We start from the raw sequence: 24,325 nt of genomic DNA, 5'->3' as shown, positions 1-24,325 counted from the left end.
GGGAAAAAGATGAGGTCAACTTGAAAAGGAAATTTAAGTAAGATTCTGGTATATATTCATTGTTCAACATGAGCTTCATTACTTTGCTAACCTGGAATAATAAAGAAATAATACTCGTACAAACTCAATTGTACTCAGAGTTAGAGGTTCTATTCATGGATTGGAAGCCACTAACTGAAAAAATACTTTCTATTCCTAGTAGCAGGAGTTCAGCTCTATAAGCAGCAATCTTGCACATCTGAAGTACCAGCATGGAAATAAAGTAAGCTGTTTTCTCAGCATACTTACATTTTACCTTTTTATTATTACTTTTATTCTGGTGTCTTTAGAGGAAAATGCTAGAAAAATCATTGAATTTTCAGCAGTCTGAAATCATTCTTGGTGCTCTGTGGAAAATGCTATGGTTGAATTTTAAAGACTTCATTGTCTTTAGGAAGTCTCAGGGAAAGTCTCAGAGTTCTTAGGGAAAAAAAATAAAATTGAGTTATTTCAGTAATTTTTGCTGGTATTTACATTAAGCAAAGTGTTACTGCAAATGAAATACTAATCATTAACTAGTTAAAAGCAGAAGAAAAGTTACTCGATTCACGTTTGCATTTTTTTTTTTTAATATTTATTTATTTTCCCTTGCAAACCTTAAATTATAGATTCTTTTTCTGCTTTTTGGAACTCTTGATGTTGTGATTTCTTGTAACAGAATTTAAAGCCTACTTTTACAGGCACTAGATCTAATTCACTGTTACCAGAGTAACATAAAATTCTGACTTCAGTAATTGGTAGGCAAACAAAGGAATTCTGTCAAGGATTTTGCGTTTAAGTACCATTATCATGGACCTTTATTTTATAGGATTTTTTGGGGTGTTGTTTTTATTCCTGTCTTGGTTGTAACTAGTGTCTGGTTGAAAGAAAGACTGTAGCCAGTTGAAGATTGTAAATATTAGGGCTCTGCCTTCAAAGGTCTTCCATCCACGTAGTACTTTGTTTTTTCATAATTTCTGTTCTTTACTGTGGAATTAAAGTGTCTGCTTGAAATTATACAAATACTATATGGTTTACATAAACTTTTATACAAGTGTTTAAGTGATTGTCACTTCATTATTATGTTACTGAAGATCCAGACAAGTACTCAGCACAAGTATTTCACTTTAAAGTTGTTGGTTTTGTTATTGTAGTTGTTTTAAGGTTTTTTGTTTGCTGTTGTTGATTTTGTTTTTCCTGTTAAATCTGAAAGATTTTGAAATGTATATTGTAGAAAGCATAAATGTATGTGGTATCAGGTAATCTCCAGTTTTCCAAAATAATCTCAAAATTTTCCAAAATATCTCATCTGATTGCATGAGTATCAAAATGCAGTTGAAAACAGCTGATTCTGGGCTTGCTTTCATCCTTCTCTAGATCTCTATAGTTTTTATCACCAAAGCAGTAGTAATCGCCTTTCAAATAGTTCGCTTTCTCAGTTCTTTGACTGATGAAATTGCCAACAGCAATCATGAATAATTGAAATATGGTAGGAAAGGAGACTAGTGATTAAAATGATTTTAGAGAAATAGAATATATATTTTTTTAATTAAATTTATTTAAAATTTGGGGAAGCTCCTGGATATTAAAGCTGGAGATCTTCTCATTATTTGTCAAAATAATAATGAGAATTCTGTTTGTCAAAAAAAAAAAAAAAAGTCTTTCAGTAGAAGCAAAATCTCTGAGAGAGATTTTGTTGTAGTAGAATTATTCTCCTTTCCAATAAGGGAAGATGCACTAAGAAAAGTAGAATAAAACTACAAAATTCTTGATTTAATAAAGTTCCTTTTTCAATAGCTGCCTTCTTAATGTAGATCCTGTGCTACAAATATGAAGGGCTTCATTTTACCCTTCTGGTGGAGCTTTGTCCCTTACAGCACAGCCTTTTACTCTCTGCCCATGACATTGCTTGTGACTGGAAGGTTTGCAGTAAGCACAAAAATCCCATCTACTGTTTTGCTGATGTTGTGTCGGTGTTTTGGCTCTTAAGGAGGATAAATTCAGGTGTAACCAAGAAAATGTAAAGAGTTCTCCTTGAACAGCTTGGTATCAGTGAAAATCAGCTTTCTAATTTACTGGAGGCACATACTAAGTAAGAGTTATTGATGCATCCTATTAGTTGGAATATATGTTTTATGTATTCTTTTTATATTAACGATCACATCTGTAGCTTGCACTTTTTAGAATAACAGTTGTCCATTCATGAACATAGTATTCCGCTAGTTAATATGGACAATGTTTTTTGCCATGTATCAATAGTCTTGCTGACTTTGTTCCTATTCTAGAACAATAACCTGAAGTTTCAACTTCCATTACTTTAGTTTTCATACTTGTTGCATCTGATATAGAGCCGTATCTTAGTTTTATTCTCTTCTATATACTCTTCTCAGAACATTCCAAAGGCATCATTACTCAATCATTCATAAAGTGCTATATCTTTCTACTGTTACACATTACCTTTGACAAGACCAGTATAATGGTTTAGACATTGTTGAAGGGAAATTTCCTTTAAGACTGTTTGATAGTTAAAGAAAATTGCTTGTTTGGTTGGTTTTGTTCCAATTATTTAACTCTATGTACTGTATCTGTGAAAATTGTTTTTGTTTTTGTTCCAATTATTATTCAGCTCTACATACCATATCTATTTGGACAAAATATCTGCTAAAAATGGTGCATTATGGAAAAAAAAAAAAAAAAAAAAAAAAAGACTTTTTCTAATTCTGGCTTTCTCACAAATGGAGAAACTCCATTGCACATAATGAAGGCTAAAATATAGGAACAGTATAACAGCACATTAGACCAGAAGGCATCAGATCTGTTCATTCAGAGAAGGGTAGAAAAGGTAGTTCATTTATTCTCTATAATATACATTTTTGACAGAATGCTTGTGCTCTTTAAAGACCCAAAGCTTAAATGACTAAATATGTTCCAAGTAAAATGTGGGGAACTTTGTAACCATGTTGTTATTTTATTATTATTATTTTTTTTAACTGCATTTAGTTTAGTAACATGAAATATCAGTTATTCCCTAAGGTATTGTGTATTTGTAGATCATAAACTTTTAGCTTAAATTAAACATCACAGCTGGTTGCCTTAATTTAATGCATTATAGCACAAATGTTTCAACAGCTTGACTAAAATGAACCATACTGCAAATTCAGAGGAAGAGCGAAGGTCAATGCACATGGTGCCTAGTGATTTGCAAATTTTCTTTATTTGGATATATTAAATGTATTCTGTGCAACTTTGTTTAGTGGAATGGAATTTGACATAATAGAACAGATTAGCAAAAGATGTTGAATCAGTTTGGTTTAAAAATAATCTGGTATAATAAGGAAGTCCAAAACAACATAGCTGTCTTGAATTTTCAGAAAGAAATTAAATAATGAATATCTGGATAACCAGATCTGTTGGATTCTTTCACATATAAAATGAATTTCATGTAATTTATAGTCTCTATCTGTAATCAGTTTATCCTATTAAACATTTTTTTTCTTAAGAACATTTTATTCAGTATGGCTATCTCATCCACATACATGTATAACGAATTTCTTAGTCAAACAAGAGAAACTTAGAGATACCTAGTCTGTAGCTGTATTTCATGTTGACTGAGAAAGTGCATCTTTTCTATTCAAGAAGATCTGCAACTTAAATAGGTTGCTGCTGATTCCTATCTATTTAGTATGAGTGTTCAAAATTCTTAATGATGTAATAGAAAACTTTGAACTCGAATTCAGAATTCTCTGTGTGCTGGTTTTATTCAGGTGGGCAGCCAAGCTCCACCTCAGCCACTCTCTCATTCCCCCTCCTCAAGGGGAAAGGGAGAGGAAATACAATGCAAAGGGCTCAAGCATTGAGATAAAGGTGGGGAGATTGCTCAACAATTATTATGACTCAGATAGGGAGACAACAAAAAAAAAAAAAAAAAAAATTATTGCCTATTACTAACAGGCTAGAGAAATTAGAAGTGAAGGAAAGAAACCAAGAACACCTTCCCCCTCATCCATCTTCTCCCACCTTCTCCCCCCAAGCGGTGCAGGGGAATGGGGTTTGCGGTCAGTCTATAGCACTTCTCGGTCACTCTCTTTCCCTGCTCCACATGGGGGTCCCTCCCACGGGATGCCGTCCTTCCCAAACTGATCCTGCATAGTCTTCCCACGGGCAGCAGCTCTTCAAGAGCTGCTCCAGATATGGCTCTGTACCACAGGGTCCATCCATCAGGAGCAATCTGCTCCAACCTAGTCCCCCACGGGCAGCAGCTCCGGCCAGACCCCCTGCTCCTGCATGGGCTCCTCTCCATGGGCTGCAGCTCTGGCCCAGAGTCTGGTCCAGCAGGGGTCCTCCACAGACTGCAGCCTCCCTCAGGCCTCCTCCACGGGCTGCAGCATGGAAGCTTATTCCACAGTGATACCACATGGGCTGCAGGGGACAACCTGCTTTGCCATGGTCCTCTCCACAGGCTGCAGTGGAACTTCTGCTCCAGTACCTGGAGTGCCTCCTGCTCTCTTTCTTCACTGACCTTGGTGTCTTCAAGGCTGTTTCTCACTCCTCTCTCTCTCCCAGCTGCTGTTGTGCAGCTTTTTTTTTTTTTTTTTTTTTTTTTCCTTTTCCTTTCTTAAATCTGTTCTCACAGAGGTGCAAACAACATCTCTTTTTGGCCCAGCTCTGGCCACTGGTGGGGCCCTTATCTAATGTGGGGCAGCTTCTGGATTCTTCTCACAGAAGCCACCCCTATGGCCCCCTGCTACCAAAATCTTGCCATATAAACCCACTCTGTAGGTTGCTGTATTGATTTTGGTTTGGTTTGTGGTTTTTCATTTCCATATGCACCCAAAATCCACATAGGTGGTTATTTGTCTGCAACTGTACTTTGTATTCATATCTCTATACAGAACTGAAAAACATGGCCCAGCAGTTTTCACTTACTTGAGCAGTAGGTAATTCTAATTTCTATGTGCTTCAGGAGTTTGATCTGATTAATACCTATGATAATGAGAAGGAATAAGCTTTATGAAGTCTTTAGATTGAATAAAAACTTGCAGAAATCTATTGGTTCAGTTTGCTTGCTTATATTGTTTTGTTTTCTTCTGTTTTGTTTTTGGTTACTACACTGCTTGTCTGAGACAAAAATGGGTGTTGTCATTTGTGTTGCAGATTTTCTGTTTCTTGTAGATGTATATTCATTCAGATTTTTTAAAATCTTCACCAGACCTCAAGATTTTAATCATGTCTTTTTCATCATATGGTCTTCTGATCGAAGTTGTCAGTGGTCTTCGATTTGTAGTACCTCTGCTGATCTGTTGAAATATCACAGTTCATGGAGCAACTCTCTATTACAAAATATCGTCCATACAAATACTGTTGATAATAGCCTTTCTGCTGTTAGCAGATAGTGATATTGGTACAATATCCTTATATAATCAGTTATTAAGCAATGGCTATATCTGCTCCTTTACCATCTTCCATGGTTGCCTGAATTTCCAGATACTTAGTCATTCATTTTAGTTTTTATTCCTGTAAAATTAAAACTGCATTTTGCTTTGTTAATTCTGTACTTGATTTCTTTTTACCTATTTCTCTGTCTTTGAAAAACAAAGTGTGGTTTCTGTTTTTCCCCAAATATACACAATCGTATACAGATCTTAAGAAACATTAAAATTAAAACATTAGTTAAACATTAAAATGTGATTAGATTATTAACGGTGGGTACTTAAACATAGCAGCAATAATTACTGAGAGACTAAGACCCTCTGATTATAAAATAAGGCCTTTCTTATTGCAAATGCATGCAAATTTGTCCTTTCACATTAATATTGATGTGGAGTTAGGAACATGATCCTTGAAATACTTTGTCACCTGTGTGAAAATAAGTGTTACTTTTTCTGTGTTTCACCTGAAAATCCAATGATGTTGTAGTGATTTCATTTGATAACTTCTGGATTCACGTTATGACACCCAAGATGAAATACGGTGCTAATTCAGTATTGGATTTATCATAAGATTGGCTTTAGCCTTTGTAGATTCATGACTTTCTGCCACAATAGGAATTAATAATCTAAGGCAGTACTACATTAAAACATTTTCTTTCTACCATTTTAATTATGGAGAACTTAATTGAAAGTTACTGTGTTAATAAGAAGTAGAAGGTACGTTCATTAACTTAAGTAATTACTTGATTGACTTTGCTCCATAAAAGAAAAGTTATGTATCTGTAATAATATCTGCAAAATATTTACATAAATAAAAATAAACAGACTGTTATGTTCACTGGAATTAGTTTTTTTTTCACAAAGCACCTGTTCTCAAATCTCCATGATACAACTTTCATAATATTTTCAAAAATATCCTTCACTTCCCACAACTAAATTTCTCATATTCATGTTTGTTTTGTTGTTTTTTTTTTTTTTTTTGAATCCCTCCACTTCTGCGCTAATGCAAGTTTTCATTTAATTTCATTTTACTTGACAAGTTGACAGCAACAATTGTTGCTCATTGGCTTTTGAAAACTTAATTCAGTTGGTGACAGTATGTTTCTGCTGCAAATATGTAAATGTTATTTTAATCTGATGCTATAGAAAATAAAGTACTTAACTCGCGTTTCTCCTCTGTTTTGGTTTAAAGGCATGAATTTATCATAGAGCCAAGTTTTGGAGACTTAGTGTGAGCTTTTTTTTTATTTTTTATTTTTTCTTATTAGGTTTAGGCTTCTAGTTTCTTACTTAGAAAACTGTACGAGTCTTCAAATACAATAAAAATTTTGTTTTCTTACAGAAGTTAATACAAATCACTGGGTACTTACAGCATTTGAAAAAGGGGTTGTTTATGGGCTTAGTAACTTATCTCCAGATTTGCATTCTATTAAAAATATATCAGTAAGTGCATTCATAAGAACGTGTCATCTACTCAATGAAATGTTTTAAAAAATTTGGTGCAGCTGTGGCTACTTTGGAAAAATATAGTGCTGGGCATCCCATTCAAGAAAATAGTTTAGCTGACAGTACTTCATAAAAAAAATATTTTTAATTCTTTAAAAACCCATCTCTTAGTCTGTGCATAATAAATTTCTGTTAGCCATGGGGAAGTATGATTGAGAACAGCCTTGATTCAGTAATAGGGAAATGGAATCAGGAGAAAAAAAAAAAAAAAAAAGTTTGTATTTAAAAGGTTGACACCATTTTGGGATGAAGTTCAGCAAAACCAATTGCCAGGTCCTGCATTTTGGTCACAGCAACCCCATGCAGCAGTACAGGCTTGGGGCAGAGTGGCTGGAAAGCTGTGCAGAGGAAAAGGATCTGGGGGTGTTGGTTGATGCTCGCCTGAACATGAGCCAGCAATTTGCCCAGGTGGTCAAGAAGGCCAACGGCATCCTGGCTTGTATCAGGAATAGTGCTGCCAGCAGGACCAGGGAGGTGATTGTCCCCCTGTACTCAGCTGTGCTGAGGTCGCACCTCAATTACTGTGTTCAGCTTTGGTCCCCTCACTGCAAGAAGGACATCAAAGCCCTGGAGCATGTCCAGAGAAGTGCTATGAAGCTGGTGAAGGGCCTGGAGCACAAGGCATGTGAGGAGCATCGGGGGGAACTGGGGTTGTTTTGTCTGGCGAAGAGGAGACCCTACAATCACCTGAAAGAGAGCTAGGGGTCGGCCTCTTCTCACAGATAACTAGTGATAGGACAAGAGGGAATGTCTTCAAGTTGTGCCAGGGGAGGTTCAGGTTAAATATTAGAAGAAATTTCTTCTCAGCAGGAGTGGTTAGGCTTTGGAATAGGTTGCCCAGGGAGGTGGTGGAGTCAACCAAAGAGAAGGCTAAGAATTGATCTTATTGCTCGCCACAGCTTCCTGAGAAGGGGAAGCAGAGAGGGATGTGCCAGTCTCTTCATGCTGGTAACTGATGACAGGATGTGCAGAAACAGCACAAAGCTGCACAGAGGATGTTCAGACTGGACGTTACGAAAAATTTCTTTATGGTGAGGGTAGTCAAACACTGGATGAAGCTGCCTAGCAAGATGGTTAACAACTCAAGCCTGTCAGTTTTTGAGAGACATTTCAGTAATGCCCTTAATAATATGCTTTAACTTTTGGTTAGCCCTGAAGTGGTCAGGCACTTGGACTTGATGATCTGTATAGGTTCCTTCCAGTTGAACTACTCTATTTTGTTCTATTCTTAAAAAAAATAATAAAAATCTGAAAGCAAGGATATCCTATTATCACTTAGTTTTGCCACTGGGCAAAGCAAGCTGTTACCACTGAGAAGCAAATATTCAGATGTCTTTTTTTTTAGGGGACAGAATTAGAGAGAAATACCTAAATCAAAATATTGTTTATGTGACTAAATTATGGAAATATAATTTCAAAACCTTGAAAGAAAACGTAGGCTGCAAAATAAATCACTCCTGTTGAAATTACTGTAGTGAGGATTGCCTTCATTTCTGCTTGTATTCCTGCTGGCAGTGGTAGTATTTCCAGCGACCTACTTCCTGCATCCTCTCTCCCCACCCCAGTCCTCAAAAGAGAGAGGAATTAATGTTCTGAAGAGATTTTATTGCTTTTAATTTAGCCATTGTTTGTGCATGATTCAGATTTTGTTTTTTTTTTTTTAGCCAGACACAAAATGTATTTCTTCCTGAGCTAAACATGGTGATATGTCCTTGGAATAGTTTGTCTATCCCTTAGAAATTTCCACCTTCCTACCAGAAGTCACTGCAGAAAGGATGGAGACCTTAGAAATAAAGGAAAAAGTTGAAAATCTATATTTTATATGGATTATTTTTTTATAACACTTTAAGCATTTTTTTTAAAAAAAGTTCCAAGACAAAATATCTGGTAAGAAATATGCTACTGAGAAGCTATTTCCAAGGGAAAGCACAACTTAGACAATTATTTATAAGGTAGTGTTCAATTAAAAAGCAAACTAGATTTAAAAGCAGTGATCTCTATCTGTAATAATGGAAAAATTGTATCACATACAAAATCAGTCTTCCGACAACTTTGTATAATATGAATGAACTCTATTTTATTATTTCTTCTTTGGTACCTGATTTACTGGGACATTGCATGTGAACTAGTGGCTGGCTGTGCCTGATTTTCCACATGTCCCAGAGTAATTTTAAGGCGTATCTGCTAACACATTGGTATGAAAGAGTTTCACAGTACTTTACAAAGTCTAGACAACCAATTTTGTGGAATTATGAATTGCATGAATAATATTATTTGTTCAAATAGACAGGGAGATGTTAATGTTTTTCTATGGATTTTCTACAGGTATTTATTATTTAGTATTGCAATGAAGTATTCCATCATTTGGGTTTATGACTGAAATGCGGTGAAATTTCTGTTCATTGTTCACATCTGTAAAACAAGTCTAAAAGGGTGATTTTGAAGCATCCTTTCTAGACAAGGAATGAAGTGATAAATTGGATATGCAAACCTAGCAGATTGTAATGTAAACTTGGGGAAATCAGAATTATTGTTCTTTGAAAAGTAGCATCCTGATACTACACTCAGTAACTGTAGGGAACAGAAGTTCAGAGATGGATTAAGTAGCCATCTGTGTAAAGCAGTCAGTTGAAACCGAAGAGCAGACAGAACAGTGGGGAGTATATGAACTATGTGACCTGTACTGCAAGGCAATTTGGTAAGAATCATTGGTATAGAACACTGAATTTCTGGTGACTTCCTTTTTGATCTGCAAAATGAATGAAAATACAAGAGGAAAGGGTGCATGAGAGAAGTATGGTACAGCATGACTCTCCTTCTCCCTTTTGACCTTGAATCTCTTATTATGTCCAATTTAAAGATTCCCCTGGAGAGAGAGAATCAAGTCATGAAATGTGATTCAGAACATTATATTTTTTTTTTTTTTACTGATATCTTATTACTAAAATTGTGTGTTAAACTAAATACAAAATCATTGGGCTTTTTGTAGAGTGAAAAGATATACTTATGTTATACCAGATATAATGTAGTTGAGACTGTTGTGATATTGACTGTTGCATTCACATAAGCTTCTTCTATGTCTCTTTGGACCCTGCAACTAAGTTTTCCAAACTTCTTGCATCTACCAGTAAAAGGACAGTGCAGCAATACATTTTTGTCCTAATTATACACTCAAAATTTCACTCCACTTGTCCAGAAGCACTTGAACTGCAGAGTGCATCTCTTGCTGGCTCACCTTAGCTGAGTAATTAGTGACCAATAATAATAATAATAATACTTTTTAAAAAGCATCATGTGAGAAGGCTGCAAAACTTAAAAAAGGTAGTAATCTTACAGAGTGCAGCAATGCATGTGCAACTGTGTTCTCTAACAATGCCTTTGTAGTTAAAACCGATTTGGACTGGAAGTTCAGGAGTGTTTTTCTCTTTAAGTGGGAGCAACAGGAAGGAAGTAACCCACCGTCAGAGGGAGGAACATTTTCACCTGTGTAAATGTATACATATATAAATATGTATATATAATTAGTGATTTTTTCTTAAGAAAATAGTCCTTTTATATTTTCTGGTTCTGTGTGAACTGCTTTGCTGAGTTCAGAGGTGTTCTGGGGGCATAAGGAAGTAGGATGAAGACTGATAGAGTGTAGTAAAGGCTATCCTGCTCTGCTGTGAATGTGACCGGGGAGTTCTGTATTCTTGGTGATTTTGTGGAGTCCTCGGTACAGAAAAAGATCTAGTTGCAGCTGGGTTGTTGGTTGCAGTGTAGCTGCCTGTAGTTCTGCCAGATGGAAGAGCTCTTGTTCTACATGACTTGGTTTGTTGGAAGTGGTTGGAAGATCAGGCAGAAACTGAGGGGTATCACCTCACCCTCTGGAGGACTGCTGGTCTTGACTTAAAAATCGAGATGCACATTTAGGATATGATATAGTGTATACAGTCAACATGTACACGTAAATGTATACAGTCAACAAGCTTTTCTGTGATGGAGAAAACAGGTGTTGCCATCGCTTTGGGAAAGCAAACAAAAAAAAAAAAAAAAAAAAAAAAACATGGTAAAGAGGATTACCAAGATGCTATGTGTATCTTGTATTCCCATGTGTCAGGATGTTCTAAGGCTGTGGAAGTTTCAGTTCAAAGGTAATTTTTGTCATGAATTGAGTTCTATTTTTGTTCTTCCTGTGACATCTTTACTACTTTAGTAAGAACCCTGAAATGGTTACCCAGCCTGGCACTTTGGCAACCAATTTGTTGTGACTGACTCTGAAACTGTAATTCCTGTAATGAGGAGGGTCCTTGGATTTAAGTCATCATTTAGAAGCTGAAGTTTAAAGGGAAAAGCGAAGTATCTTGCTAACAGAGAAAAATGAAATTTCTTAGTCATTTATAGCAGGAAAAGAAAGGTTCACAGAAGGGTACAAAAAAGGAAAGAATATGTGTATATAGCAGCAGTATGGTGTAGAGAAACAGGTTGTTACTCTACCTGAAGGTCTCACAACTAAACTCTAAAATACTTCTGCACTAGCTTTTGGATGAACTTCAGAGGCTCTTGTTGGTCTCATCTTTCTTCAAGATTAATAAGACACTTGTTTCTTTAGCATGCTGTATAACTTCAGTTATCTACTTTGAGATTTTAAAAATTGAGAGCTGACATATGGAACGTAGTTGAGGGTACAATGTAACAGGTAAAAAAGAAGATGGTAGGGTTTTTTGATTGTTTGTTCCTTTTTGTTGTTGTTTTTTTTTTGGTTTTTTTTTTTTGTTGTTTTTTTCTTTTTAAAGTGTTTCTCACGTCTTAAAAATTCTAACCAGTGCTTAGTCCCTGGACAATGCTGCGCAGTTGCTAAATATTTGTAACTAAAGGTCAAACCATCCAATGAGCTAACTGATACTGTTTTGTTTTGGTGGAGACATTTTAAAATGTGACATCATTGTGCCTTGGTAACATCAGCCATGGGCTGTAACATTCACTTAGTACCTTTCTTGTACACTCTCCATTAATTTTGGTTACTGAAGTTTACTTCCCATCTACACCCTGTCACTTAGTCATATAAATCATAGAATTATTCAGGTTGAAAAAGACCTATAGATTATGTTACCCTTCTCTGCCACATTGGTCTTTGTTGATTTTTTTTAATATATCTTTAAGTATTTCTGATTTAAACTCTGGATCCTGAATCTTCAAAGTACAGTCAGGTTTGGATTTTTGAATTGACGTGAAAAATGTACACAAGGCTTATTTTTCAAAGTGGATACCACTATACCTGTATAATACCCAGTTTGAAAATACATACTATTGTTAGATCACACGGGCAAATATTACTGTAATGTGTAATCACAGAGAACACTTATTTTGTTTGATCTTGCTTTAATTATCTATACAGTTCTCCCTAGGATGTGCCATTTAGTAGCTTTTGCTCATTTTTATTTTATTCTTAGCTCCTAGTACTACAAGCTTCACTGAAGAAAGGGGGAAAAACCTACACAAAGTATTTTTCTCTTATTAAGAAATGAGAAGTAACTGGAGCAAAAGTAAAGACAAACAGTTTTCTTGTTGTTTGAAAACAGTATGTGCCTGGGAGGTTGATACTACTGTTCTGGGAAGTGGAGTGGGCTTGTTTTATTCTTTAGGATATGAAGTTAGAAAAGCTGTGCAAGCCCTTCAGTCTGTCTCCAGTGGTGGCCACAAGCAGCTGCTTAGAGAAAAGCTGGCACCGTGAAAGCATGTGATATTTTCCTCAATGATCTTTCCAGTCTATCACTTTGCAGTTCAAGGGATGTCCTGAACCTCTTGTTGCCTGTTTATTCCATAACCCTTCAAAGACCTCTACTGCTCATTTATCCAATCCCCCCTCAAACTTGTGAGATTTTGGGGTGCTAGTAGCTTTATGCCTTCATTTTCTACTTCAGCCATTCATTACATCTTCTAATATGCCAACAATTTGAAATTCCTTGTTTACAGCTAAAGATCAGAGGAAGGCCCTGGTCTTTAGCCAACAGATAGAATTCCAAATCTTCTCTTCTGTATCTTCACAAGATACTGTTATAGCATTTGTTATCTGTTGAGAAATGAGGCATCTTCCTAGGAAATGCTGACTTGTGTAAAGGCAGTGTTTGCAAACGAACTCTTTTTTGATGGTAGGTATACATTATGACCTAAGACAGCAGTGGGACAGGACTGAGGAACACTAAAAAAATTTAGCAAAACAGTTTTATCAACAATGGTGTACCAACAAGCTGATTATGAGCCAATAAAGAGGTTTATTTGGCACAATGAATTTATATTATGGTATAAACTGACTATTACTGTTTTTAAAGTGCCATAGGTTTTCCTTCATCTCTTTTTCACTTCTCATTTTCTGAGGCAAAATTAGAATTTATTTTGCTTTTGCCTGAAAAGCTATATAAAATAGTATCAGGGTGTCTCTTCAGAATTGTGTAATGGAATTGTGCTTTTATGAATAGATCATAATTTGGGTTGTTATATCTCCTCTTTGAGCAGTTTTATGTTGCAGCTGCTTATGGTCATGATTCTAAGTTGTCTTTGTGGTCCCATTACAGCAGTAATCTGGGGACCATTGCAACGTGTTTTGCAGATGATATATATCAGTATGAAATGGAGTTCTAGTCACTGTTTCCTTAAGTTACATTTTTAAAAGGAAGAAAAAAATGAGAAATCTTGTTTCAATGCTCTTTCCTCAAGATCTTATTCTTTACTATTTTGTAAGTATTATAAATGTTTCAGATTCTTGGTGCTATTGCTTCTTTGTGCATGTTCATCATAACAAAAACTAGATTGTAATGGCTGCGTTCTATGTACAGTATAAGAATTCTTAGTATCTTTTGTAGAGGCTTGGAAAAGAAAAAAAAAAATATGGTGATGAAAATATTTTGCTATGGCTTTCATTACTTTCATCAATTGAAATCAAAACTTCAGTGCTGTAAATGCACAGCTTGGTTCCAGTATGACAATAATTTGCTATAGAATTCTTAAGTCTTAAAATTTCATGAAGTCAAACTCCAATCACTGGTAAAGTTTCTGAATGAATTAAAGAAATGTTTGGGAAAAAAGCAGACTTGACACGTTTCTCTTACATCTTGTTCTGTAATATTGCTATGTCAAAGTCTGACAAGTATTATAGAAAATACACAGGCTGCTTTGGAATGCTTTTGTATTGTAAAAGTGAAAACTGAAATCTTGTTGCCATATCAAAACTATTGTGCTTTGGCAGAGTAGCAAAAAGCTGCTGAGCATTATTTTTGGGCCTTGGATAGATGTGGGAAAAAAGTATTTGGATAATGCATATTAAAGTATGTTGGTTTTGTTTGATCAATTTAAATATAAGTTACTTTGCCTTTAATTTTCTGTGTCTCAGTTAAGGTGAACAGATGAGAGCATAGGGCATGAGTGATGAACCTAAATTCACAATAAAAAGTGTCTATCTTAATAAGATTCCAGTGTCAATTGCTGTCAAAATCTATGCTGTGGCTTCACCTGACAGCAGGTTCACACAGAGTGAAAGTGCCTTTTGGTACTTGCTTATGCAAGTAATTGACTGAAAACAAACAAACAAACAAAAAACAACTTTGCAGTGCATCTGTGAGCCTGGTTTTAGTGACTAAGACTTTTTCAGTAAAAGTAGCTCAGCAACTGTGTCTTCTGGGTGCACATCTGGCTGACCTTGCAGAAAGCCTGATTCTCATGATGAAGCCCCTTGCTGACTTTAGGTCCTTCACGTCTGTCCAGTAATTAAACTTAGAGAAAGTTTATTTCATTAGCACCTCTGTTGCTTAGACAAGTTGGTATTGATCACTGTAATCAAAAATTGTTATTGAGGATGGCAGACAGTGTGATCACTTCTAGTGCATGCGTAATAGTCTGCATATGAATGCAGGACAAAATCATGTCACATATCAGCAGTAAAGCTAAGCTCTGTGCAAACCAAGTTCTGTGCAAACTATTTGCTGAGATGTACAAATAAAATATCGAGTAATTGATATAGTAGCACAGAGGAAACAACTCAAAAACAGGCAGCTGTGGCTTGTTTTCAGTATTGCTGGATATATTTCTCGTGATATACAGGTCATACATTTTTCAAATAAATTAATAAAACCAAGGTCTTATTTATTGGAAAGATTAGTATATGTTCTTCTTGATTTCCATGGTGGCAGTAAAAATTTTATTTTTATGATATTTTTTTTTCTGTTTTGACCAACAGTGGTCAAAATCTGCCCTGTGTAAAAGTCACTGGAACTAATTGAGTATGATGCTTTGATATGTTTATAGTGTACACTGTTAATGCTGCAGTCTTGAATCTCTTTACTCAGGACAGCAATCTGTAAAATTACTGTAAACACTTAGCTGTGTGAGGTTTAATTAATGCCAGAAGCCTTCGATATACATTAGTTGCAATTTGTAATGTGCTGAGTTACTGATTTCTGCACTCTGACTAATGCACGTGCCATTAAATCTATGCACTAAGTGACTGGCACTGATATTAATCACATCACACCGATATCCTGAAGGAAACAGGAAACACCAGAAATGTTTGATGAACAACGTACTGAAATATCTCCACTTAGAGGTCTAAAGGACAAAGTGCATAACAGTATTTAACATTGTAAGGAAGAAAAACATGAAGAAAAGTAAATGAGTTCTTTGATAATTTAAAAAGTTAATAAAATAACTTCCCTAAGTAGTACTTCATATTAAATGTGTTGCAGTTATTGCTACAGAATTTTCATACTGATGTTAGTTCGTATTGTCCTTGTTTAACCAACTGAGTTTTCTTCCAATGCCTTCTGCTGGTAACCAAAAAAAAAAATCATGAACAGGCTCTGAAATTCTATTCTTGTACCCATGCAGAACTTATCTTTAAGTTTATATCTTTATGTAAGGTTTAGGATACTATTTTGCTAACATGCAAATTTCTAAAAATCTTGAACACGAATTTGCTTCCCTTACAAGAAATGTAATTATTGTTGTCTTGTTTTTAATATTTTCCACTTTACATGCTTGTTTCATTTCCAGCTAGTAAACTTAGGACAAGTGTACCTTAAATGAGGTAAAACCATATTAGACTTGGTGATCAAGTGCTTTACAACTGATACAATGAATGGCTGTGTGAAAGAACAGTAACCAATTTCACATCTTCAGTGGTGGTTATTTAACTCTATGCAGTTAAGTGAGATCTGTAATATCACTGCCCTGTGATGCCCATTTAGAAATATGTTGAAATATTATCACTCAAATGTTTGCAAGTTTGATCACTGAAACTGAATGTGATTTCGAGCTTCGCCCTAACCTTGCATGTTACTGAATACTGTTCATTGTCATGGACTTTTAGAAGATAACTGAACATAAAATTCATATCTAATACAAATGTTTTGAAGCCTTATGGCAAGAGGAAGACTGATTTTGTGCATGGGACATAAGACTTGGAGCATGGAGCTATAAATCACTCCATAACTCTGCAGATGCTTTTACACATGACCTTGAAAACGTATTGACTATTTTTCTTTAAATATGTGTAGGAAGATCAAGTCAATAGTGCTAGAAGGATGCTTAATATTTGTTTTGGTTTACTGCTCTAAGGTCTAATGTCCCTGTATCATGATTTTTGATTTATAAAACTTGAGATTATGTTGTCTCCTTAGCTTGTTTGTTGGATGTGTTTTGGGACAAAACTTTCTCTCAGTGGTACTAGTGGTGATGTAGCTATGATAGTCTAAAGACATGTGGGCTGACAGAGAACTCATTCTTTATTAGATGAGCTGGTATAGGACATGGGATATCTTCCCAGACATCTGGATGGAACTGTAAAACAAAATGAGACTAACAACGTTTATAAAAAAGTTCAAAACTTTACTTGCAGAGTTGATTTCTGCATGAATGGCTATGCTTGATATATCCACTTTTTAGAGGTTTTTAACCGCATTACTGCTTGTTCTTTTTTTTTCCCTTCCAATAGTTTTCTCAGTTTTTGTTAAAGACTGGCATCACTTCTTGAAGCATCTTATTCATAGAATGTGACCATATAAATTTTTCATTATATTAAATTATGTAAAGCATGCATGGACATGTTTGGGCCATATATGAATGTGTGATTTGTAATTATTATTTTTTTTAATTACTTTTAGAGACATGATGACTGGAAGTTCTAATACTTCAAGGGTTGTGTGTGCATGAATTTAGCAGTACTGATTTCTTTTGGGAAATGTAAGCAATAATAAAATGAGTAATTGCTATACAACTTTACTGAATGTGAGAATAGTTGTAATACACAATAATTAGTTACTGCTTTAAAATATAAATTACAAATTGTAATAACACCTAGAAATTGAGTCATTTACTTTCTGATGATGCAACTGAAGAAATAGGAAACAATTTATCAAGACACATTTTTTGGTGTAAGAAAAAAATAAAAATCCCCTGTTAAGAATGGCAATGCTATTTTTTTTTTTTAACATAGCATAAACAAATAATCTGTCAGTATATGTAATGCTGTATCTTAAAGCATCTTCAAAAGATGCTTTAAAAATATAAAGTGAAAAGCTCAGTGTTTGCAAAATACTTACCCTGAAATTCTGTGGTAGTCTCATGTCCCTGCAAACATTTACTTTTAATTTTGTAATATATATATAGAAATGATAAGGGTAATAATGTTTAGGACACTGAGTAGTCCAGTTAAAGAAATGGGAGTTGGAAGATTCAGATTTTTAAGTTCTAGTTCTGTCCCTGGCATTCATCAGCTCAGTGGCATAATGTGTTCACAGTTTGTTTGTTTTTGATTGATTTTTTTCTGGTTTTGGTGGATTGGTTCTGGTTTTTGATAGCCTGTGCTCTCAATGTGTGAAGTCTTGATTTTTTGGTAAGGTTGTGCAGCACTTAGCAATACAAAGATGATTTTTTGCTTGTAGAGCTTGGAGATAGAAAGTTTAAGAAAATACGTGGATTATGAGGTTTTAAAAACGTTTAAAAAAAAAAAAAAAAAACAACAAACAAACAAACAAAAAAAAAACACAGCAGCAATAACCCTCTCAAGCTAGGATCTAGTAAACTTTTGCATTACTGTAAGAGTAGCTAGCATGACTATAGCAAAGCCTATAACTATATTAAGATTTGATATCTTCCTAAATATTGTTATCTTTTAAAAATATAGTTACTTCATAATATTAACATTACTTCATAAAATTAACATAATAACTATATTAAGAGTTGGACTTGATGATCCTTAAGGGTCCCTTCCAACTCAGGATATTCTATGATTCTATGATAACTCTTTGAAGGTGCTAAGGTGCACTTTTTTTTTTTTTTTTTTTGTCTCAGACTTTTCACTAATTATTAAAGCAGTTCAAACTACCTGGAGACTGGCTTGTCTTAGTGTTTCTTGATTCACACCTGGACACTATGTTTTGAAAGTTAAATGGAGATCAAATTTCATTCCAGAAAATGTACTTAACACATACATAGGACTTTGCATTTGTGTTTTACAAATAAAATAACCTAAAATAAAAATATATTACAGTAACTGAAAAACTATTTTGGTTTGTGTAAGTGCTATGTGTGAAAAATAATATGTGTGAAAACTATGAAACATTCATTGAAATTCCATGTTGCTTTGGTCTTTGTCATTTTTGTTGATTTGACAATACTATAAGACACCATGAAACCTCTATTTCTGCATGCTGGTATGTGTTCCCACCAAGTTCTCCCTCATTTTTTTTCTCCTGGATGATGAGCTCATGCCCTCGTGGATGATTGTACCCATCCACTGCTGTAACTGTAGAATAATGCTTCTATTTTTATTGTTGTTTTTCAGCACCTTAGTTCCATCGGTCTCTCCAAATGTTGTCTTTGTGTAGACTATTTGACCACACTTCCTCTAAACACTTTTTTTTGACTGTGCTTGAAAGATTGATGGGCTTCACAGAGCACTTTCAAGCATGATGTGATTCATCTGTACTTTGGCTGATCACTAGAACAATGCGTTGTTTGTTATATTTTGTTCCAAACTTGAGACTCGAGCCCAAAGGGACTGAGTTTCTGTGGAAATAGCTATCATATAGCCCATTCTGTTGCTTATTGTAGTTTGTAAATTAAACAGAATAGATGTTGGAGAGCAGTTTTTTGTGCTGCTTGTTATCCCTTTGCTCTCACTGCCTTCCTGCTGCTGTTGATTAAGTTTAATCTCACAGCACATCAGAATTAACAGGCTGTGCATTTTGTAAGTCTTTTGAAGAAAGCTTTTGTCCCCAGGTTCCCTGACAAACATAAGTTGTTATTCGCAGTGGGGTAAATGCCTGAAGCAAGGGAAGCAATTGCATGTAAATTGTAAATCTGACTGCAATGCTGATGCATTGGCTGTATGCTGAGAGTAAACCCAAATGAAACATATTTGTCTTCATAAAGCAGTAAAATAATCTGTACAGGCTATAAGAGAAAGAGGTTGAGTCATCTGAGGATGAAGTGATTTGAATTCAAAATGGTTAATTGTGGACTTTTATATATAAATATTCTTTTAATCTGGGTGACAACAAAGGTGGAGCAGCTTTTAGAAAAAAATGTATTTGGTAAAAGAAGTCATTTAGTATGTTACCAACTGGACAAAATAGTTTACTTAGTGAGGAAAGCCACAGCTGTATGGATTAACAAACTTCTAATTCATCTAAAACAGGCGGAATGGTAAATTGTGGTCTGTTCAAGGTAAATTTTATTTTGGAATTTGCAATTAAGCAAAACGCCACAAGTGGTCACCATGCTTTCACTGATACGGAATTAGATATGAGAATTTTAACCCAGTCGCAATCAAAGCTATGAAAATTGTTTTAGCATTTTCCTTCTTGGAGGAGAAATGTAGTAAAAAGCTAGTAATGTTTTGAGATGTATTAGCCTGTACTGACTCTCTAAATATAAATATTCTGCTAGTAACTCACTCTACTCTTTCTCAAGTACCTGTCTTGCAGTTGTGAAGGCTAAGCACAACTTTTACTCTGGAAGTTCCCATTCCAAACAATTGAAGTAGCCCCCAAATGCTGCTTTTCAGTATCCCAGCTGACATTCCACTTTTGTTCATGTTTGGAATGCAAATTTGGCTGTGAAACTTCCACCCTTAGAAAAAAAAAAGAAAAAAAAAAAAAAAAAAAAAAGGTTTTGTTTCAGTATTCATTTAAGTTGAACAAATTTAAACCATCAATATTCATGTATTTACTCTTAATTAAGGGATATTGGCTAAACAACTCGGGGGGGGAGGGGTCAGTGGTTCAAACAATGCGGAATATTTGTAACTCCATGTGGATTTGTTGGGAATGTAGCTTTAAACTGGACCTGGGTAGTTTCTGTGTGTATGTAACATTTAAAGTACAGTTTGATGCAGATATTCCTCTGCTGTGGAATATTGACAATAAAACATTAGCAATAAGAGTAGTTCCGTTAGTGCTTTATGCTACTTGACTTATATTGTAGCATGCAGGTTAAAATAGATAGATAGATAGATAGATAGATAGATATCAAAGCCCAAACTGTAACAATAAAAAATGTAGTTCTTGTAGTGTGCAAGGCAATTCTGGTATGTACAAATGTTAAAAGGATTTGACAGGCTTTGGTTTGTGCACTTTTTACAATTTCTTCTGAGGCATTGCTACTTCTAATGTCTATCATCTCATATTAGGATGAAGTACTTTGTGAACTGATAGTTCAATTCACAATCATGTTAGTAGAGAAGTGAGGTAAGTAAGAGATGTCTGATGATATATGTGTCATCATGTCAGAAAAACTCTTGCTGACATGTGTCAGAAAAACTCCTGCCAGTCCTGTCTGCAGAACTTTTAACGTAGGTGCTGAGGTTTGTTTTGGGTAGGCCTTAGTTGTATTCTTTTCTATTTTTATTCCAGTAGTGATAGCAAAGCAGGGTAATGAGTCCAAAAATTCTCAAGGTAGCTTTTGCTGACATGTTGTAAATCATGCACATTTAGGGGATATATAAATCTTGAGAATCACACTGGGTGACTTTGTTTTCCTTGTCTGTTTCTAATGCAAATGACTGTCTTTACCATCATTCTGACTGCAGTATTCTCCCTTATTTGTTGTCTTTCTGGAACTAAACTTGTTTTGGTCAACACTTTGGCACCTTATTACAATTCAAGGAATACTGCTGTTTTGTCTCTCTCTTTACTTACATCCGTTTGTCTGCCTTCTTTATTTTTTATTTATTTATTTTTCTTACATAGAATATTTTTACATGCTTGTGATCATCTGGTGCCTCCTATCTTCCTATTACAGCACCTCTCAGTAACTTACTGTGAACATAAAATAAGTATACAAGCACAAACTCATGAGAGGGCATTTTTATGATCAGTGCTGATGGTGGTGTTGTGGAGTTGCTATGTGACTTCAAAACTTCCAACAGTTCTTCTTGCCTATTTTAATTAGTTAGGATGAATACAGTGAAGGAGAATTTTTGTGCTGTTAGTCTTGTCACCATACAAGTGTACTCTTAATGCTATATATTTTAATAAGAAGGAAAGACAACATGCAGAATGGTTAAGAAAAACTGTTCATTTATGCTCTATTTAAAAAATGCACCTACATGTAGTTTGTAGACAAGATCTTAAAAATCTGAAAGAATCTCAAAAACAAATTATTAAGTCCCTTTTTGGTCTTTAGAGAGATTTCTTTCACTGGACCACTACGAAACACAGTGCAGTGAAGTGTTTGGTCTGATTTTTACTCATTTATTTATTTATTTATTTATTTTTGAAGAGTTGAGATGCCAGAGACAGGACCATTTTGAAGTTGTCTTCCTGATACTTACAAGCTTTGGGTGAAAATTCACTCAATTTAGTGGTGTGTGTCCTGCCTTGAAATTAACAACATTTGATTTTAAAAATATATAGGTACTTTTGAAAAACAACACACAGTAGCTGAAAATAGTAAGGTTTCTATATCTTTATTGAAGTAAAACCTGAGTGTCATTCAACTCAAGATTCATTTAGACTGAATTTCAATTTACATAGATTTAGTTTTACTAATATTACAGGAACAACAGCATACGAAAACATATTTTTGTAGATCTTGAGGAATTTGCATATAAAATGAGTTAAGTATTTTTTCATGGGTATACCTGAAAAATAAAACTGATTTGGTAGATAAGAAAATATAAATCAGTGCGCTAAAGGACTTTTAGCATTCTGTGTTCATGAAACCTTACCCTCTTGTGTGCCTTTTCTTACCTTATTCTATGTATTTACAACTTTTTCGTTGTATAATTTCCTTGAGAAAAAAAAAACAACAGTTTCTTCCTCCAGTCTTAAACTCCAGACTTCCTCCAGTCTTAACCTCTTCAAGGAGCTCTTCCACATTGGTGAGCACCAGGCCCAGTAATGCTTCTCCTCTGGTATGTTTGTCTAACACCTGGAAGAGGAAGTTACTATCAGTGGACTCCAGGAGTCTCCTGGATTGCTTACTGCCTGCCACATGGCTTTCCTAGCAAATATCCAGGTGATTGAAATCTCCCAGGAGGGATGAGAGTCTGTGAGCGAGAAGCTTCTTGTAGTTGGAGCAAGAATGCCTCATCCACAGGCTCCCACTGATCAGGTGGCCTGTAGCAGACCCCAACCACAACCACTTTGTTGGTCCAGTCCTTAATTTTTACCCACAGGCTCTCAACCAACTCTTGGCTGTTTTCTCAGGAGTGGCTCTTCACAATCTGACAATTTCTTCTTCGTCCACATCCTTCCTGTGGATGAAGCTCTTCTGCAGAGTTGGACTTTCCTGTCTATTTAAGAGGAAGATACGTTAATGTAGGAAATACTAGTAAGGAAATAAACCTTACAGTCAGAATAGTGTCCTAGTAAAATTCATTTCTGAACAGCTGGCCGTGCATGAGTTTTGTACTTATTTGATAGCTGCAAAGCTCAGTCAGCAAAAAGATGACTCACCTGTGATATGTTATTTTGTTTTACAGGAAAAGGCTCAGTGTTTGCAGAAGGCTTTTGTTTCCCAAGCAGATAAATCCACGCAGACAGAACTTGTAGGCCATGATGTAAGTAGCTGTATTGAGCATTCCTTTTTCTTTTTCATCTTTATGGGTTTTCACAGTTCTATCAGCCTGTTTGCTTCTGCTGCTGTTGTGTCTGTGCACTGATTTAATGGGATTTACTGGAACACCATTCATCCTTTGCTCTTAAATGATTTTTAAATGGCTTCTGCAGCATGAGAAGATAATTGCAGCTACCTGCCAGCATACCGATACCCTGTTAATTTTATGCTTTACAAACAGCTCAGAATTAGCTTAAATGAATGCAGAGGATATGTATTAATGGATTGTAATTTTTTTCAGTGTCAACAGTCATTTACACACTTATTAAGAAATTAATTAGGTTATTATGTTTATAATCACCATATGCTATCCAAACAAAATTTGAATTTTGGAAGATAATGGAAGAGGTCTAATAATGACAAGTATTGTTAAAGTTATATTTCTTGTAGAGCGTCACTCAAAATTTCTGCTGGAAAGTGAAATGATACTTTTTACCCCCATGGAAGACCATAAGAACATAGTAGAAAACATTTTTGTCAGCTTTTTTTTTTTTTTATGTTATCTTTTTTTTTTTTTTTTTTTGGGAGATCAGTTGAATATATGTGAGAAATTTACTTGTTCATTATTCATAAATAATGTGTGATTAAAAATGCCAGAATGTTGTATATTGACAGTTCTTTTGTTCTATCATTTGAGTAGAATCTAACAGTACTTCTCACCAAAGACTGTTCTGCAAACTAAGGCTGTGTTTCTGCACTGATGTATATCAACATGCTGCTTCCAGTTTATAAAAGAAACACTGGAATCAAAGCAGGTTTTGAAACCTTTCTTTCAGCATGGTTTTTTTTTTTTTTTTTATCAGTGGAGCATTAAAGTTTTTGTCTTCCAAGTCTTCAGATAGACTTGTGAAGATGATAAAAAAAAAAAAAAGTAAGATTTTCACATTTTAATCAGAAATGTTATTGAAGCCAAGTATGCTTTTCTTTTTTTTTGTTTATTTTTTTTAAAGTTGATTCAAACAAGGAGTATGATTTATTATTATTATTGTAAGTAAAATAGTTTGCACAAAAATATTTACTAATTACTATTTTTGTGTATATTACTTTTAACACTTGTGGGCTTTTTGTTTTCTTTCTTCTAAGTATTTTTTCATGTAGAGCACATGTAAATATTTTATTAAATGTACCTACCTCCACTGATTTCTTGTGCATAGGTTGCAGAACATGAGCCTGTGTATTCTGTTGCATTCTTGTATTCTGCTGTATTCATCTGTGAAATAGCAACAATGTCATTTGGCCATACTGAAACTGTGAGGTGTATCTACTGATGGTGAAAATCC

The 24,325-nt window shown here is 35.0% G+C and overlaps 1 protein-coding gene across 2 annotated transcripts in view; it reads left to right on the top strand.

Moving 5' to 3' along the window:
* CCSER1 (coiled-coil serine rich protein 1) overlaps positions 1-24,325 on the top strand; it is a gene marked incomplete at its 3' end in the record, with an annotated part of 642,080 nt that overhangs the window by 398,990 nt on the left and 218,765 nt on the right. For both annotated transcript variants that reach the window (XM_082760286.1, XM_082760287.1), the window contains exon 9: positions 22,912-22,989. In XM_082760286.1, coding sequence (XP_082616412.1) covers positions 22,912-22,989 — 78 coding nt within the window. The remainder of the gene's footprint in view (positions 1-22,911; positions 22,990-24,325) is intronic.

This window comes from Aythya marila (genome assembly GCF_965140915.1).
Source record: "Aythya marila genome assembly, chromosome: 4".
Taxonomy (NCBI): Eukaryota; Metazoa; Chordata; class Aves; order Anseriformes; family Anatidae; genus Aythya; species Aythya marila.
This window is presented reverse-complemented; position numbering and strand designations above follow the sequence as displayed.